At 38.2% G+C, this 18,942-nt stretch overlaps 1 protein-coding gene across 5 annotated transcripts in view; it reads left to right on the plus strand.

The window, feature by feature from the left end:
* The window catches only part of BABAM2 (BRISC and BRCA1 A complex member 2), a 166,922-nt gene that overhangs the window by 82,432 nt on the left and 65,548 nt on the right, over positions 1-18,942 (plus strand). For all 5 annotated transcript variants that reach the window (XM_027681951.1, XM_027681950.1, XM_027681952.1 and 2 more), the window contains exon 7: positions 10,747-10,856. In XM_027681951.1, coding sequence (XP_027537752.1) covers positions 10,747-10,856 — 110 coding nt within the window. The remainder of the gene's footprint in view (positions 1-10,746; positions 10,857-18,942) is intronic.

The following is an 18,942-nucleotide window of genomic DNA, read 5'->3' on the forward strand; positions in this document are numbered from 1 at the left end:
TCAGGAAGCACCAATTGACAAAGCAGCTCATATAGTTAATACTTCTAATACTGACACTTTCTTTTAAAACAAAATGTTTCATATTTTTAAATTAGGTCAGCAGAGCTAAGTTGCAGTGGTGAAAGACCACTGAGCAAGTTTAACTTTGCTTGTTTTTACCTTACATGTTGATTATTCACTTTTTCATCTGTGAAATCTTGTTGGTACTTCCTGGTTCACTGAAGCTGTAGCTCAGAATATGGCTTTACTCCAGCGTTCTTGTTGTGACCCATGTAATCTATAGTATTTCTGATTCTGCAGAGATATTCACTGAACCAGAAACATGTAAGAATATGTGCAGAGTGGGGGAAAAGCTTTTATTAAAAAGTTGGATTGATTTAAGAAATAAATGCTTATGCTGACTTCCAACCACAACATGGTTACAGAAATACTTGATTGATGTCTCTTTGGCAGTATTTTAACTTTTACTCTCTTTTTTGGTAGAGATTTATTAATTGTATCAATGAGCTATTTCATTATCTTTAAAATAATACTCTTGTTAGAGTCATACTGTTGTTCTAAGACTGAGCTCTGTAACTCAGATCCTTACTTGCACAAATACATTACAGTCTTCCCAAATGTAACTGTTACCCCTGAATCTTCTTTCAATCATGAGACCTATATACTAATCTGTTCTGTTTGTTTTGTCAATCTGCATACATAAAATATAAATTTGCGTGTATAGAAGAGCTGTACTTGGCAATTTGAAAGTTGGCTTGGCAGGAAAATTATTTTATTTAGAACTGTATTAATGGTCTCTTTATCCTTTAGTTAAGTATTTGGACTTTTAGTAGGAGATTTTGGTTTCCAGTGGATATGAGTTGACTGTTCTTTGGCCTCTGCAATGACATTACTATTTTTAAAGAGATGGGAAATCAGTAAAATTGGAGAAAAGAATGCAAATAATACTTTCTAAATAAATTATAGTCTGGTCATCTGAAGAGATGGCTTGAGAGGTTCGAGTCTTGGTGAAAGCCTAATGAAGGATTTGAATTCCAAGTTTCATGTGTACCAAAATCTTTATCTGGGAAAGCAAGTTTAAAAACAGGGCTTACCTTAAAAAAATGTATCATAACCACATGTTTAGGAAGCAGTCATCTAAATGGAAAGTATCTTATGTTTTCTTTTTATTTCTATTTGCTCATTTCTGAGAGCATCAAAAATGTATTTTTGCATTTGGAAATATTATAAATGCACTTTATACTGTTTAAAGTAATTCAGGCTAGATAGATAGATACACAAAAAGTTGTCCTGTCTCATGGTCTTTGAACATGAGCATCCTTCAAAGGTGGATACTGATCCACATTTGTAATTCTTAGTAGAGTTCTTCTCAGTATGCAAAGTGTAAAAAATAGATAGAAATGCAGAGATACGTGTGAAGTAAATGCCTTTCAATGACTGTTGTTAGCAAGGAAATACCTTGGCACATGACAAGGTAATAGTGTCTGTACCCAGGCAGTTCTAGAATAAATTATATCACTACATCATAAATCTTGAATTGTTCTTTAATAAAAATTTCAAGTAGCAAGCGTTTAAAACACTGATGAGAAGAGTTGTCCATGCACTGAAAATGCATACAGAACTATAAATACATGTGACTGATTGTAATGCTTGCTCAGAATTGACGGGTCTATCGCTAATATGGAAAGCCCAGATGAACAGAGTAAAGTGCTTCTTTCTTCACTCTCTCTGCTTTCATCACACCCAGATGTCCAGATGATTCCTGATTTAGGATGCTGATGTTATTAATCTTGGTATTAATTTTAATACCACTTGTCCTTTGCTTGCTGCTTACCCATAATTTTCTAACATAACTTTCTAAGGAGCTCAGAGCATGTTGACCATACATAGAATCATTTTGTAAAAAAGTCAATTTTTGTTTACAATCAGGCTTTGAAGAGTCATTTGTATAGGATACATGCTTATAAGTAAACATAAGCTTTCAGTCTTATCCTTACAGCCAGATTCGCGTGCAGTTGCTCAGATTGTACTCTCCTTCATTCTGCCAGTAGCCATTGAAGAAGCTTACTGGAATGTTTGTTGGTAAAAAAAAAATAAGAGCTTGATCATCAAGAACCGTTTTTGTGGTGCCCTTGGTTTACAAACAAAAAGCTGTTTGTCAAGCCACGGCAATATTAACTTGGTTTGAGTGGATGCAACTGCTGCTCGCTCGTTAAGAACAGTTAAAACCTAAGTTTGCAGTCTCTGAAAACTTTGTTCATCCCATTATCAGCTGGTGCTGGCAGAGGCAGGATGCTCCTGTCAACCTCAAGGTGCTTTGCACGAGGTTCCAGGAGAGATATGGTAGTGTTGGAATCTCTTTCCTGCCTACAAAACTTCATCAGAGAAACGGGGAGGGGGGCAGGGGTGTCTTTCAGGTTAACTTTTTTAATGGTAAAACTGTAGTGTTTTATTATAACTTAATGACATATGCATTCTGCTTAGAAATCGGGTTAGAAGGAAACAAAACAAAAATTAAGCAGTACTCCTCTGTAGTGTTCAATAAATTGAGGAAAGAAAAGTGCTTTTCCATGAATGCACAGAAAAATCAGGTCAGAGATTACCACCCAGCAATCTAGATTTCTAACATTTGTTCCTATTTTGTGGGGGTTTTTAAAATTTAAATTTTAATTCACTTACAGATACATTCCAAACTGTGTAAATGCTGGGTTTTAGTCTTATTTGTTTTACCTGATATTGGAGTATATGGAGCAAATGTACTTATACTTAAGTTTTGTCGGATGAGTTGAAATTTAAGATCATGAGCATCTTAAATATTCCCTACTATACTGCCATCAAAACATAACTAATAAATACAGTTGTTCAGTGAGGACTTAGATTCAGTCAATATGATAGAATGATCCTTGCTTGCAAATGTATTTTGAATCTCTTGCATATAAAAATGAATGTTTAGAAAATTTTAGCTTGCTTGAAATCAGTTCAAAAAATAGTAATTTTATATTGCACCCAGTATTAATTTTATACTGTGCCACACCTAGATAATAGATTATTTATTTCAAATTTGTGTCCCAAACTTGCCAAAACATGTTTTTGACCTTTGAAGAAATCTGCCTTATTTTCTGAGATTGTCTTTCAGACCTAAGCAAACAGGTATTGTTGTGCTGAAAGTGTCACTGCAACTTTTTATAGTGTCAAACTACATTAATTTTTATCATATTAAATTATAATAATCTTGAAAGTTGTGAATCTAGCATGTATTTTCACGGATAAAAATGTTGTTCTTTCTTTTTAACCATTTGTGGTTTCTTTTCCTAACAGCATTCTTTACCTAACTCTAACGGTCAATCATATTGTAAAAGTAGTGGTAAATTGCCATGACCATAATAAAAAAAAGTAGTATAGGTAAAACAGGTTCCTGTGTAAAAGTTGAACAAAAAAAAAAACACAACCTGAACAATGACAATTAAAAAACCCTGGGGTGTTGCACAGTTTGTGTAACATCCATTGTTTTCATGTTCAGTTATCAGTGCTTAACAGTATACTTGGTGGTCTTACTGATAATTTTAATGCTCAGGAAATATTTATTTATTTTATTTCATTTAATTAAGAAAACTCAGGATATTGTTCTAGAAGCTTACTTTTCAGATTTTGCAAAGTAACTTTTGAATTAGGAATGACGCTGAGCTCAAACGTGAGCTTTGCCCAGACAGAGGGGAGTGTTTTGCTGCATTACCTTGGGAGAGGGGCTGTGTTTGGAATGCTTTGATGCCATGGGCAGTGCATGCAAGTGCCTTTGTTTTTATTAAAGATCCTATTTAAAGAATCAGCACTCCTTGATCAGACCTGGTGGGTTTCCTGGAAGACAGGAGAAAGAATTTCCTGGAATAATTATATATTCTCCCTAGAGTGAAGCAGATTTCTCGGTCTCATTTGCCACTCCACATTCCTTAGCCTGCTTTCCCCTAGTGTGTTTTGTTATTTAAAAAAAAAACAAAACAAAAACAACAAACAAACAAAAAACATATATATAGGAAAAGGTTGGGAGAACATATAACTGCTTGTATCGAAGCTGGCTAGTGAAACTGCAACAGTTTCTTGTGCTTTATTGGACAGTTGTTTTTTACATTATTGCACTCTGACTTTTGGTGGGAAAAGGCCAAACTTTTCTACTTCTTGTGATGCAAGAAGCCTGTTAGTACTAATGAAACAAACATAACATACAAGTGTTATGTATTCTTCTCTGATGCAATCCACATTTCAGCTTCAAAACAAATTCATTTCTCTGATCAGGTTTTCATAAGTATGTTACAGGTATGTATCACATGGAATTACATGGGATAAGTTTTACCCTAACGTAAATTACCTTTCTGAATGCATGGTATTTTCATGCATTTCTCTTCTGGAGACCCTTCTTTCTCCAGAAAGGATCCTGAAATAGGAATTTTGAACTCAACTTCAGTGAAGCTGACTAACGTGGTAGGGCTCAGTGGTACCATAGTCTAGTAAGTGTCTGTTAAAATATCCATTTAGCATCTGCAGCCAGCTTGTGCTAAGATCAATGTCTCCTCAGTCCACTGTTCTCCATATTCTGCTTTTTTATTCCACCTTCCACCACAAGCTGCATGACATCATTAAGTTGTAAATTGAGTTTATTCGTTGCTTATTTTAAGCAATCACTTCCCCATTTGTTGGAGTTTTCCATTCCTTCAATTAGTTATACCACAAAAACAATTATTGAGGAGTTGTGAGAGGTGAGATGTCAGAAACCTCCAGGAAGAGGTAGGAGCAGTCAGCTGGGGCTGGTAACCTCCTGAAGCAGATTTGGCCTGACCATATTGTTGGGAGGCATCTGCAATATCAGCTGTCTGTGTGGCATCTTGTTTCTCAAAGGAACATCCAGTAGGCTGAACAGTTCGTGTTCTGTTTCTTCCCTCACTTTTATCCCCAAACCAATTGCTGTGTGTACCTGCAGTACCAACTTAAGAGCCCTACCAGAAGCCCAGCTCCTTTGTCTCATTTCCTACAAGTCTCCCAAGCCAGAAGCAGCTTGTCCTCCCCAAAGCATGCCAGTACTCTTCCTGCACATACCTTCCCATCCTTTCTACCAAATTTTAAGTTTCTTTTCTTCTCTTTCTTGTTACTCACGCTAAACCAAGTTCCTAATGCCATGTCCTTGATTTATGCATCAGTCCATTGCACGCTCTCCTTCCGGTCTCATGCCCCCTGCCTCTCAAGTCTTTCACTTCCACGGAAAGACAGGTCCTGCTGCTGCCCATGATAGGACTAGAGTACTTACCGCTTTATCCATTGCTGTTTGGTGCAGGGAATTGCACTTGTGTGCCAAATACAGAAATACCTCCTCTCAAAAGTATGCTCTAATCAGAGGCTGCAAGGCAATTCTTTATTGATAACTAAGAAAAGGTAATGACTGATTTTCCAGAGTCTGCATCTTTAAGGAAAAGGAACGGTAATGTACAACTTGGTTGGACTCCAGGCACAAGAGGAAATGGGTTATAGCAGTTGTGACTGCGTGGAGCAGATGTTTTGGTTGGACTGGCTATCAACCATCTGACTCATAATAAATTGTCAGTTCCAGTAAATTCCCAGTTTTCAATTACAGTAGGTAGGATACAAGAAAACAATGCCGTTTGGATGGTGTATTTAAAGTGAGTTTGATGTTAATTTTCATAAACAACTCATACTAACTTTGTAGAAAGATTAAGTATCTTGCAAAGAGAGCAGCTGTAAACATTGAAGAATGCATTTGAATGTAAATTGAGATTAATACGAATGGAAAACTAACAAATGATTGTTTAGACAGTGCTGATACAATTGGAAGAAGGATTTTAAGTTTTTCTTTGGGGTTTTGTAATACCCAAAGTCTTTTCATGAAGTATTTTGGGGGAAAAAATTCTAAATGCATTAAAGCTTCCATTTTCATGTGTTCTGTGCTGCATTTATATTTTCACATGGCCTCTCATTCTTGAGTTTTGAAAATACGAACTTGATGAACCTTTTGTCTGCACTGGCTGAGCAGACAGAGGGTATATTAGAATCAAATACCGTGAGCTTTCTGTTTATGAAAAGCTTTATTTATTCTTGTAAATTGTTGCTGGATTTCTGCAATAGAAAAAAAGCCTATGGGTTGAAAATTTCTAGATTTTTTTTGTTGTTCTTTTCTCACCACATTACTTTGGAGGTTTAATCAAGGATCAGTCCCCCCTGTGCAAAGTACTCTGTAAACATAGGAAACCCCTTGCAGTTCTTGAGAAAGAAAACTATTTATTTTCAGTGTTAAATGGTGTATCCATTTTTTTCCTGTTTAATTTGAATGGACATTTTCTGAAATGAGGAAAAGATTATTTAAAAAAAAATAAATAAATAGTAGCGAGATGGCAGAAAGGCACTATGAAAATCTAGAGCACTGTGGTGTAAAAAATCCAACACTAGAAGTTGGGTATTCTTACTATCAGGCGTGAGACTGTTGTGGAAAAATTAAAAGGTGTGCATTATCATGTGCTTAACTAATGATCTCAAGCATTTTTACATTCAGTTTTTAAACCTCAACATTCCTGTGGCCCAAGATGTGTTCTCCGTTCAGTTAGAAGTCATTTTAGTAATACCTTCTGTAGAGTCTTGTATGGAAAAAGTTCTGTGAGTATAACATGGCACTGTGTTATTGCAGTTCTAACCTTGGCATCTAACATTTATAGAAAGTTACCATTCTTAATTTTTACAAAATCAATTTTTCTTGAAAATAAAATTAATTTGTTTAATAAAATCATCTAGCATTAAGTGTTGTGAGTTAAATACACATTATGAGGAGAAGAAGCATGGCTACTTAAATATTAAAAAATGAGATGTGACTTTAGTTCAACAGCCTCTTTTTTTTTTCTTTCCTAAAAGGGGCTAATATTGGCAAAGCAATTGGATGTCACTCTCTTTTATGAAGCCAACTGAAAAACAAGAATAGAGGTGATTTTCACTTTGCTGCTCTGTTTAAATCTGGCCTATTCTTTTATATAAATATGCATTCCAAAATGGGAAAAGGGAAGATGCTGCCCGTGCAGAGTTTGATAAGAAGCATTAAAACAACCTTTGCCTTTGGACCTCTTGGTGTAATGGAAGGATCTCAGCCCCTGTTCTGGGCAAATGTCATTGCATGGTAATAGAAGGCTTCATCTTCTCACCTAATGACTGACAAGTTTCTAGAGATGACCAGGAGAGAGATAGCTCAAGGAGTTAATTTGTAACTGGCACAGACAACATCAAAAAGGTCTATTAGTTGAAAAGTTTTCCACAGTTTATCTGTAGGACATGTGGTTTTGGTTTAGTTTTATAAACGGCAGTTTTAACAGACATACTAGCGTTGAATGCAGTTCTACCAAGCATAAATAAAAGTAACAAAGTCTGAAAGGAATAAATGGTATGGTGACAGATAGAAGGGAGTTTGTTGTAAATCTGCAACCACCTCAGCAATAAGGTTAAGCAGTTTCATGGTGTTACTGCACTGCATCTTTTAAAACCTACAGGAATGCTGGGGGTTTGGGTCTTTTTTAAGTTGCAGTTTTCATTTCTCAGGGCTGCAAATATACATCCATTTGAAAAGTGGTAGTTATAGAAGAATGCCAATTTCTTAATGTACATTTGCACTGGACAGTAGCTGTATGAACATAATGTAGTGCTCTGCTGGCAGCAAGAGTTGCAGTAGTGTTTGTTGTGTGGTATTTTTGTAAATGGAAAAAGATCATGTCTCAATTTATTGCTCTTACTACACACTTAATTTTACTGCAGCTTAAACATGCAAATCACATACAGTGATGATTTATGTGGTTGTGTGTTTTTTTTCCACTGGCATGAATCTTCATATTAAAGAAGCCACTAGTGAGTGTAGAAAATAGAATGTGATATTACTGTACGTGGTAATGGATGCTGTAGTGGTGTTCACCTAGTCTGTTTTGGAGTTGGAGTTTTCTTTTTCCTTGTTTTGACTTTCTGTGATCAGTAAGCACCTGATAGTATTCTAGAAACTGGTCTTCTCCTTGGTGTCGAACTGTGTGTGCACATCTACTTAAGCTTAGCATAAATGCAAGTCTAAAGAAGGGGTTTATTGTCCATGTAGCTTGTAAAATGCATGTAGATTCTATTCTGTAAAAACAAATTATTTGAAAAGAATTGCAAACAAAGTAATATGGTCTTGGAAGAGCTGTATACACACAGAAGTGGATGTATTATGTTGCAGAATTACAGAATGGTTTGGGTTGGAAGGGACCTTAGAGATCATCTAGTTCCAATCCCCTGCCATGGGCAGGGGCATCTTCCACAGGACCAGGTTGCTCGAAGTCCCATTCAGTCTGGGACACCAAACACTTCCAGGGGTGGGCTGTCCACGGCTTCTCTGGGCAACCTGTTCCAGTGTCTCACCACCTTCAAAGCAAAGAATTTCTTCCTTATATCTAATCTAAACCTACCCTCTTTCAATGCAAAGCCATTCTCCCTTGTCCTATCACTACATGCCCTTGTGAAAAGTTTCCTCCTCAGCTCTCTCATAGCCCCCTTTAGCTTCTGGAAGGTGCTATAAGGTCTCCTCAGAGCCTTCTCTTCTCCAGGCTGAACAGCCCCAGCTCCCTCAGCTTGTCTTCACAGGGGAGGTTCTCAACCCTCTGAGCATCTTCATGGCTCTCCTTTAAACTCACTCCAACAGGTCCATATCCTTATTTTCTTGGGGACCTCAAAGCTGGACACAGTAGTCCAGGTGGGGTGTCACAAGAGCAGAGTAGAAGGGGAGAATCACCTCCCTCAACCTGCTGGTCACACTGCTTTTGATCCAGCCCAGGATACAGTTGGCTTTCTGAGCTGCAAGTGCACATCACTGGGTCACGTTGAGCTTCTCGTCAACATAACCATTATATGTACTTGTCATCTCTTGAAGAATACCTATTAAAATAAAATCTTTTAAATCATTAGTTTAATCTGTCTTAATAGTTCTTTTCATTTGATTGACAATTAGAAAATTAATGGGGAAAAGCCAGTTAATGCCATACTCAGCTTCAGGATTGAAAGCTATTCCTTATTTAATTTTTTTCCTTAATGATGCAAATATATAAAATACTGGTTCTTCTAGTGTAGGAGATAGTACCACTTAAAAACACTTAAGGGAACATATTGGGTCACGAGATCCTGTCCATTGCAGTTACAGAGAACCATGTCATATAATCCCAACCATAAACTGATCCTACCCCAACAGGACAACAGCTATTGTTTGTCCTCACTACTCACATGGAGTGTTGTCCTGCAAATTCAGGTTAAAACTATTCTGATTTCCAGCTACAGTGTGCTCGGGACCGTTTCACAGGCAGTTCTGAGAGTACAGTTTTCTTTCAGCTGTCAGAAGTGAGCTGCACACCAAGGCAGAATTTAAGAAAACACTGTCAGCTCTGTCTCATTTTTCATCTAAGACAATTAGGCTTTTTTAAGACCCATTCTTCCCTGCAGCTTATCACTAAGTTTCTTGGCATGTTGTGTTCTGCACGTAATAGCTGGTATGCAGCAAGTCTCTCTGGAGTTTAACAGTTTCAGTCCTGCCAAAGCTTCAACTGCCACGAGGTTGCCTTCCTGAAACTATTCAGCAGTCACTTTATTTTTTTTTCTCCCCAGATAGGGCAAGGTCTCCTAACAATATTTAAGTGGTTTGCATGTTCCTTCCTCACAGCTGCCTGTAGGAGAGAGCATACCAGGGCACTCTGCACCACGTTGATCCTGCTTTGAGCACATATTTGCTAGGTTATCTGTTTCCTCTCGTATTTTTCCAAAACGGATGAAAACAAATGCATCTTGGCAAGTTGCTGTGTACATATGCACAAACATGTGAAAGGATTTATTTGTGAGCAGCAAGTGGCACCATGTTATTTGATGTCAATGAAGGTGACTGCACCGCTAACAATACTTTCTACGTAGAAGTTAAGAGCTTAAATGAAGTTGTGCATAGCAGAAATACACTGGTTTGTACTGTATGTGATTTATGAATTGGAGGGCTGTCAGGTCCTAACCAGAAACAATTTGTTCTAGATGATCCCAAAGCTGTAACTGATTATTCTGATATAAAGAAAGCCTCAACTGTGAATGCATTGACTTGTATTTAGCATACATTTCTTTTTCTTACAGTACTTTTATGGAGTATGTAGTCTTTGCTGAAAGAAATGCATGGGTTTAATTTGCATGACACTTGGGGACAGTGACTTTCAGATATAAATTTGTTATTGCAAAAATGTTTTTTGTCCAAAAGATAAGTAGGATTTTAATACAACAAAAAATTTTGACCATATACTACTTTGAAAAATAACAAATATAAAATCTATGGTCATAACTCAGTGATATTATAACATTTTAAAAAATTCTTTGGCATCTGCATCTGATGTTAGTGTTAAACGAAGAATTATTAAAAATGAAATCTGTATCTTTACTGAAATTTATGGTTCACCTAGTTGAAGGAGAGCTACTACACTACTGCATACTTGGTAGCCCAGTAATTTTATTTTTATGTTTTAAAGAAATCACTAAAGTAATTAGTACTTTTAAGTACTAATATAATAAGAAAGAATAAATTTGCAACCTGTTTTACAATGGTTACACTTTAAATTCCTCACTTAAGCATCTCCTAAATAGATGTTATCTGCCAGCTTATAAGTACTCATTTTGTTATTTGCCATTTTATTTTTTGTTTGGTTTGGGTTTTTTTATGTACAGGATGTGAATGAAGATCCTGGAGAAGATGTTGCACTTCTCTCTGTTAGTTTTGAGGATGCAGAAGCTACTCAGGTTTTTCCGAAGCTGTACCTCTCCCCACGTATTGAACAGTGAGTGAGACCGGTTTTTTCTGGAACGTTTATTCTACTTCATTTCTGAACTTTACAGTTTTTTCCTGATACATGTGAGAAATGTTGACTAGGTGATAACATGCTATTGCTTTAAATTGCTGGAAGTTGTAGTGATTACTGCAAGTGTATGTGTGGTGGAGAAATGACAGATCTTCTTTCAGCTAGTTCAGTATATGCCTGATATTCTTGTAGCATCATAATCTCTGAAAACTATACTGTGTTTTCTTGTGGCAGTATATTTTGAATGCCTCCTATGGTACAGCTGATAGCTTTTGCGGGGGGGGATTTTTTTTTGTCTATTTGGAAGGTAAGTTCTCTGTATAAACATAATACATTTGAATAAAGTATTGTTGTAGTAGCTAAAGGGCTTTGTTAGCTGTGTTTCAGGAATTTGCAGGTTTATAGGTTACTTTTCTCAGAAGAATATCTGAATATTTCATTTTAAGAGTGTTGAACCTTACTGATTTGTTTACTAGTTGGCAAAGAGATTTGCTGAGAAACAAATTTCTACTCCTAAAATGGAAGGGTGATGATTAAAAATCAATCTGTTTTCATTAAATTTCTTTTATTCCTTTTCTGGAATTAACAATGTTTTAAATGCTTCTCCTTTCCTTCAGTATCTCAGTTCTGTAATGTGCCAAAAAATAACTATGTTAGACATTTCGGGTATATCGCAATCAAACTGATCCAGCATTGTTTGAGTGATGTGTCATTTTTTTGGTTAATACTGCAGTGACTTTCCTCTGAACTGGTGATGATTCTTCTGTGTAGAGAAGAAAAGATAGGAAATACTGACTACCACAGTTTTATAATAACTTGAGGATAAAGTTTGTGTGAATGAAGAAACATGGTATCTTGACATTTTACTCAACAGAGCATTGATCTGGATAAACTCTTGGATGCAGTTTAGACAACAAAAACCAGGATTTGATTTAGATAAAGGCCTAAGACTTTAGGATACTTTATTTAAGAAAATATGTTCAAACAGACAGCATATATCGGTAACAGGAGCAAGATTGGGATAGAGATTGGAGCAGGGCCCTGGACATGGGTCATAGGACTGGGACTGGGATCAAGATGGAGAGTGAATGCAGGAGTGGGGGCCTGGGCATTTGTCATAGGACTGGGATTGGGCAGCCGTGACCAGGATGGGACTAGGATCGGAGCGGGGCCCTGGGCATAGGACAAGGACTGGGCCCAGGCAGGTGGGAGCAGGGCAGCAGCCTCAGGACCTGGGACACAGAGGCACTTCCTGCTGTCACAGGGCTGTTAATACCAACAGTCCTTAGATGTTACCGGGAGTCTTTGGTTGGCTCCACAGCCATCCGGTATCAGTGTTTGATACATAAACGTTCTCTGACCTTCTGGGAATCGAAAGCTCCAAGGGTCTCACTTTGGACTGCTGTTTATAGAGTTGTTAGAGAGTGGGCTTTAGTCATAGCAATTTTCTGTCCTGGCCACAGTTCCAATCAGGAACTCTCTTTGAAGATTCAGTAGCAAAAATATTATCCCACTTGGGTTGTTATTCAGACAAGAAGAATGAGTTTCCAAGTCTGCTTGTTAAAAAGCAGATGCTCTTAGACACCTGTTGGTCCCTGGGAACGGACAGTGTTTCTGATAAACTCAATAGGCCCAGGGCTGGGCTGTGACTGTCAGGGTGCACAAAAAGTCCTTGGCTTCATACTCTGAGCTTATGTAGTTTCACAGAGTACAAATCAAAATATTCAATAATTCCTCATGAGGGGCAGCACTGATCTCTGCTCTCTGTGTGACCAGTGACAGGACCTGAGGGAATGGCTAGAGCTGTGTCAGGGAAGGTTTAGTTTGGATATTAGGAAAGGTTCTTCCCCCAGAGGGTGGTCAGGCAGTGGAATAGTCTCTTCAGGGAAGTGGTCATGGCCCCAAGGCTGAGAGAGCTCAGGGAGCTTTTAGACAACAGTCTCAGGCACATGGTGGGATTGTTGCAGTGTCCTGTGCAGGGCCAGGAGTTGGACTTGATGATCCTTGTGGGTCACTTCCAACTCCATGATATTTAGTAGCTTTTGCATTTTCATATTTTATATCAATTCACTACTTTTTGTCAGCATTAGTTGAGGGAATAATTGTAGTCCAACATGTAATTATCCTTCAATGTTTCAAAGGATTCTTCTTCTAAGCTCTTCTAAAAGCAAATGGGCTGCCATTAGTCACCATTGTATTTTCAGTTGTAGTCAGATATTGATGTTTAAGTGTATTTCATGCCACCCAGGTATGTCTGTCTAAGTGACCCATGAGCTAATGAATGCATTGCTTATTTTCCCACTTTCAATAGTATCTTTAAAAAGGTGTTAACCTCTTGATACCAAGCAGAGTAGTAATACAAAGGAAGTCTTTTTCTTCCTAAAAGTATTGCATTTTCTCTCAGAGCCCTAAAGAATATCTCATGTTAGATGTGTGATGTAGAGTGACACAGCAGAAAAATATTTGAGGAGTGTCGGTACATATCTGACATGTCTGATGTATTTATGGCTTCATCATTTATGTAGTCATGTTAAAATCATGCCAGTAAACACTGGAGTTCCATGCCACACCATGGCACATTACTGATGTATCAAAGTCAAGATACTTCACTCATCTAACTCAATTTCATCACAGTATCTAGGTACTGGTAACCTGTAATACCAGAGCTGCTTGTGAGCTGTTGCACCTCCCTTAGTTCTCTTGGCTACTTTTTTATGTGCCATGAAAAAATGTATGGGTATGCTTCTAATATTTGTTCAATTGCACTTTAATAACAAAAGATGTAGTCATCTCTTGTTCTTTTCCCAAAACCAATCTCTGCTCTGTTTAGCAGGGGCTGACAGTCTAGATATTTAACTTTCCAATGTTTGGGAACTGAAGCAACAATGCATACTTCTTTATACTTTTTGCCAAAAGTACAAAAAGCCTCAAGAAGCCCTGAGGATTAGTTTAATGACTTGAGTCCATGGCATGTTACATTTGAATTGTGTTCTGCTTATAAAAGTTCTTTCCTGCTGCTAGCAGTAATTGTATCTACAAAAGCAATGTAAGCAAATTACCAATGTATTTTTTTTATGCAGCAGATTTTGAAGTGAACTAAGTAGTAGTTGATAGTTCCCAACATAACATCCCCAAGTACTCAACAAAACAGGAAAAATACCGAATTCCCACAATTATTTTGCTAATACTAAAATCTGTTCACCTTAGGAAGAACAAGCAAACAGGAATAGCATTTTCCTGACATATGAAATAACATGTCAGCTTTGTAGAAAAATAAGAGCAAAGGACCTGTTTGTGTAACGTGAGTTATCTCCTGCTTTCCCAAGAGGTTTCATTGCTTTTGTGCCTTGCCATATAAACATGCATTCCCACATTGCATTTTCTAAAAATGATGCATACCCACAGATCTTGTCAGCGAATTTAAGTCTTAGCAATATGAATATAGTTTTCTTGCTTTGAAGGGTTTTTGTAAAGCATGATTGCTCTGGTTTTAGATGTATAGCAAACATAATACTAGCAAGACTTTGACTGCACTTTGTCATAGACTTTGGAAGAGATTTCCAGAATGAGGGAAATGTCCACCTTTTATGGTTTGGGGCGAAGACATTAGTACATGGGTTGGCTTTAAAAAAGCTCACATATTAAAGCAGGGGGTAGAAATGCAGTAGAGAAGTATTACGGTGTGATATCTGGCTGCAGAGTGTCAAGTCCAGTTCTTACAGTAAAACAACCAACCCCACACTTGGGGACAGGAAGAGTTTGTGTTAATTTATAAAAATCTCAGCAATAACTATTCATAACCTGGTTTAATTCTTTCATTAAAACTTGCTAATTTGAAAACATTCATTTCAATACTAATTGTTCGAAACACATTAACAGTAACTTTTAGTTAATGGTTCCTTAAATTGAAATCAGTCACTTAAAAAACTTTCATTTTATAATTTGAAGAATTTTTCTTTTTCTTTGTTGCGCTGCATCAGTAAGCATATAGATGCCAATAACAATTGCTTTCAGTTATTTCAAAAATTAGATCAAGTTAAAATGAAACATGAGATATTTATGATTTGTATTGATGCCTTAAGCCCATAATGATTTTCTTATTTATTTGAAGAAAACCTACCATTTTTACTCTAGTATCGTAGAAAACAGTTTTTGCACACTTCTGGAGGAAGTGGTAAGCTGAGAAACTGCACAGGCTGACCACACAGCCTGAGAGGATGGTGCTCATCAGCATTCATGAATGTGTGTCTACAGCTCATCCTTCACCTCCTCCTACCTCAGGGTGTGGGACTTGTTGCAGGATGCTCTTCCATCCTTCACTGATAGCTGCTGTGCTTTGGGTGGAGGGTCATACAGCTGAGCTAAGTAGGCACAGATGCATTCTGAGGCTGTTTCTGCACTCTTTGGCACAACGAGGAGCTGCTGGGATATTTACCCTTTATGTCTCTGTCACATCTCACATGTTATTCATAACATCTCAAAACCTGTTGGTAGAAAGCATCTTGCTTGTTCAAAATTGCCTTTCTAGTGGAAGTATATTAGATATTCATATGTGAATGATATTTTTAATAAAACTGTCCATCACATCTTTGTTTTCTGTTTATTAAAAGTCATTAGACTCTAAATCCAGACAGTCAGTGCAGGATTCAACAGCTCATTTCTATATTAGTGTTTTAAATGTGTGTCAGCATACTACACATGAATGTGGATCAGAAGGTTCTGGGTTTTTTTCTTAAAAGAAAAAAAATTATATATGTAAGTTTTTTTCCCTTCATGAGTCATCCATGCTAAAGAAAATAAAACTGGGTTCATCTTGGTTCACATTTTAAGAAAAAATATATAAGGGTAGAAACACTGTTACTCAGTGAGTTCTGTCTTCCCTGTGTTCACAGAAATAATCCTGCAATAAACACTGTTGTCCTGGAGGGCTTTTCTCTGATAAATACGCAGACGTGAATATGCTAAGAAAACCAGCTGTCAGTAGAACTTGTTTTGCTTAAATGGATCAGGCTCCATGCTTTGGGGACTGAAATGGTCGTTTTTTACTAGTCTGGGAGCTGTGCCAGAGGGTTCTTCGTGACTGAGGGTGGTATGCACAGTTCGGTGACTGCATTTAACCTTCTAATACGGGCAGAGGAGAATAACAAGAACCTGGTCTGAACTCTTAGGCTTTGAACGTTTCTGTATGTTTTTCACTGATGGAAAAAAAAATGGAGGGAAAATTAAGGACGTATGTTTGCTTTAAGATGTTTCCTGTCTTTTACCTGTGCTTTCTGCTGGGAGTTGGAGGAGGAAAACCATAGAATTTACTGCTGAGTATGACCTCTTACTGTGTTTGAGGTACAGGGCTACTGTGAAGGACTTCACTTTTGAAGCTTGGCATGCCATATTACCACCAGTTGAAGCCTGCTGTTTCAGAATGATTATGAATACAGAGTCTCTGAATGAGTGGTCATGCTTAGGCCTTTTTATATGTCTGTCTTTGTAGAAGTCAGAAGTAAGATCTTCTGTTTGGTATATTAAAATGTGCTTGTGCATCTGAGTTGATGAGTTCAGGAGAATTGTTAGTAGGCAGCCAAGACAGTCAATGGCTTCTTCAAATCCCAGAGCATCTTTGCAGACTTGGGAAGAAGGAGGAATGACTGTTGCTTTGCAGCGCTTTCTGTTCCATTAAGCCTTGTTTGGTCATGCTTCTATGCAGTGCCTGGCCAGTGAGTCAGACATATCTACTACCTGCTCTGTGTGCCATGTCCACATCAATCAAACCTTCTGAAACTGTAGCCAGTACCATAACCTGATTGCCAATCTAACTCTGCTTTGCAACTCTTCCTGTGTTCTAAAAATCATCTGTTTTGCTGCAGCCAACTTCTGATGGCCTGTTGACAGCTTCAGAAGAGATAGGGCAGACAGGGACTGGCAGTCAAAACAGATCCACTTGTACTTCTATTCCAGGTGTTCAACTGTACTGATTGCTCCTTTTTTTTTTTTTTTCTGAAGCTGCCATAGAGCAATTAGTGAAAATAGTTGTAGAAGAGCTAAGATTATGTGTCCATCATCTAAATGGTGCTTTAATGCAGGATATGTTAATGCTGTCTTTAAATGGTTCAGATCGTAAGATTTTTAAGGTGGCTTTTTTCAGTTAAGAGACTAAGCAATTAGACCTATTTGTCACAGGGGGACAATCACTTCCCTGATCCTGCTGGCCACACTATTTCTGATACAGGCCAGGATGCCATTGGCCTTCTTGGCCACCTGGGCACACTGCTGGCTCATGTTCAGCTGTTGACCAGCACATCCAGGTCCTTTTCCAACAGGCAGCTTTTCAGTCACAGTTCCCCAAGTCTGTAGCATTGTGTGGGGTTGTTGTGACCCAGGGGAAGGACCCAGCACTTTACCTTGTTTAAACCTCATACATTTGGCCTCAGCCCATCAATCCAGCCTGTCCAGATCCCCCTGTAGAGCCTTCCTGCTCTCCAGCAAATCCACATTCCTACCCAAATTTGTCATTTGCAAACTCATAGAGGGGGCACTTGATCCCCTCATGCAGATTATCAATAAAGATATTAAGCAGGACTGGCCCTGGTACTGAGCCCTGGGGAACACCACTGGATGTAACTGTTAACCACCATTCCCTGGGCCCCAACCATCCAGGCAGTTTTTTACCCAGTGAACAGTGTACCTGTCCAACCCATGGGCAGCCACTTTCTCCAGGAGAATTTCATGAGAAACAGTGTCAAAGGCTTGTCAATGACAATATGCACAGCCTTTTCCTCATCCACTAAGTAGGTCACTCTATCACAGAAGGAGGCCAAGTTGGACAAGCAGAACCACCTTTCATAAACCCGTGCTGGTTGTGCCTGATTCCCTGATTGTCCTGCACGTGCCATGTGATGGCACTCAAGATAATCTGCTCCATGACCTTCCCTGGCACCAAGGTCAGCCTGATAGACCTGTAGTTGCCCAGATCCTCCTTCCGATCCTTCTTATAGGTGGTCATTACACTTGCTAATTTCCAGTCAATGGGACTGGAAACACTGTTAACACAGTTAGCCAGGACTGCTGATAAAGGGTAGAAAGTGGCATGAGCAGGTCATGGAAGCTTTTCCTTTCAGATCAAAGTTGAGATTTAGTTGTTCTGCTGTATTCATTCTAACTGTATATTTAATTACCAAAACCGTCAGAGAGTAGTTAAATGAGTTAATTAGAATCTTGGCAGCACATGCAGTAGTTATAGAAAGGCACATTTACTCAACAGTTACGAAAACTCAGATTTCCTAGAGTACACTTTGAACCCTCTTTTGTTGCTGCGTGGGTATTTTTCCCAGTTCTTGATGTAAATGTAAACCCACCACTACAGAACGTGGTATCTTAACAAAGTACACTTTCTTGAAGTTGATTTTTGCATATTTGGGATATGTGGTTTGCTTTCTGAATATGGTGACTAAATCATTTGTTTTCAGAGAATTTCACTCTGATTGTGATCTGCACATGATAGTGTTCTGTCTTAAGACTTTTCCCACTTTAACTATTTAAAACCATTAACAAAAAGTCAGCTACTGCTTAATGCTTGCTTCCAGATGGCCACATGCAGTAGGTACAAATCTGTGTTCACTGGAAAGTGAAAAGTTGAGGATTTTCAAATAAAATCTCTGAAAACTGTGAAACAGAATTAAGTTGTATGTGAAAGACATGAGTTTTGATTGTCTCTCTTGTCTTCTCCCTCTGCCTGCCTTCTCCCAATTAGAGAGAGCTGGCAGTAGCCTCTAGGAACCATGTTCCTGTTGCTGATGTTTTGGCAGGGAATGCGGTGACACAAGGAGCATGAATTGAGGAGTATGGCAGAGGAGGAGCCCTGCCATGGGCAGGAGGGAGAATATAAGTGGGGGGATCTTGGCCCTGTTGTTTGTGTGATAAAGGGAAGGATTGTAGTGCATCCTTTGAGATTACCAGAAGGGATGGCTCCCCTGCCGACCTGCTTTTTTCCCAGAAGTTTCCCACTCCCACAGTAGTACTAGGTAACATCTCTCATTTTCCTTTGCTTTCTGCCTCCATCTTTCCTGCCAAT

The sequence above is a fragment of the Neopelma chrysocephalum genome, unplaced genomic scaffold (assembly GCF_003984885.1).
Source record: "Neopelma chrysocephalum unplaced genomic scaffold, ASM398488v2 Primary Assembly neopelma1_61b, whole genome shotgun sequence".
NCBI classification, from domain to species: domain Eukaryota; kingdom Metazoa; phylum Chordata; class Aves; order Passeriformes; family Pipridae; genus Neopelma; species Neopelma chrysocephalum.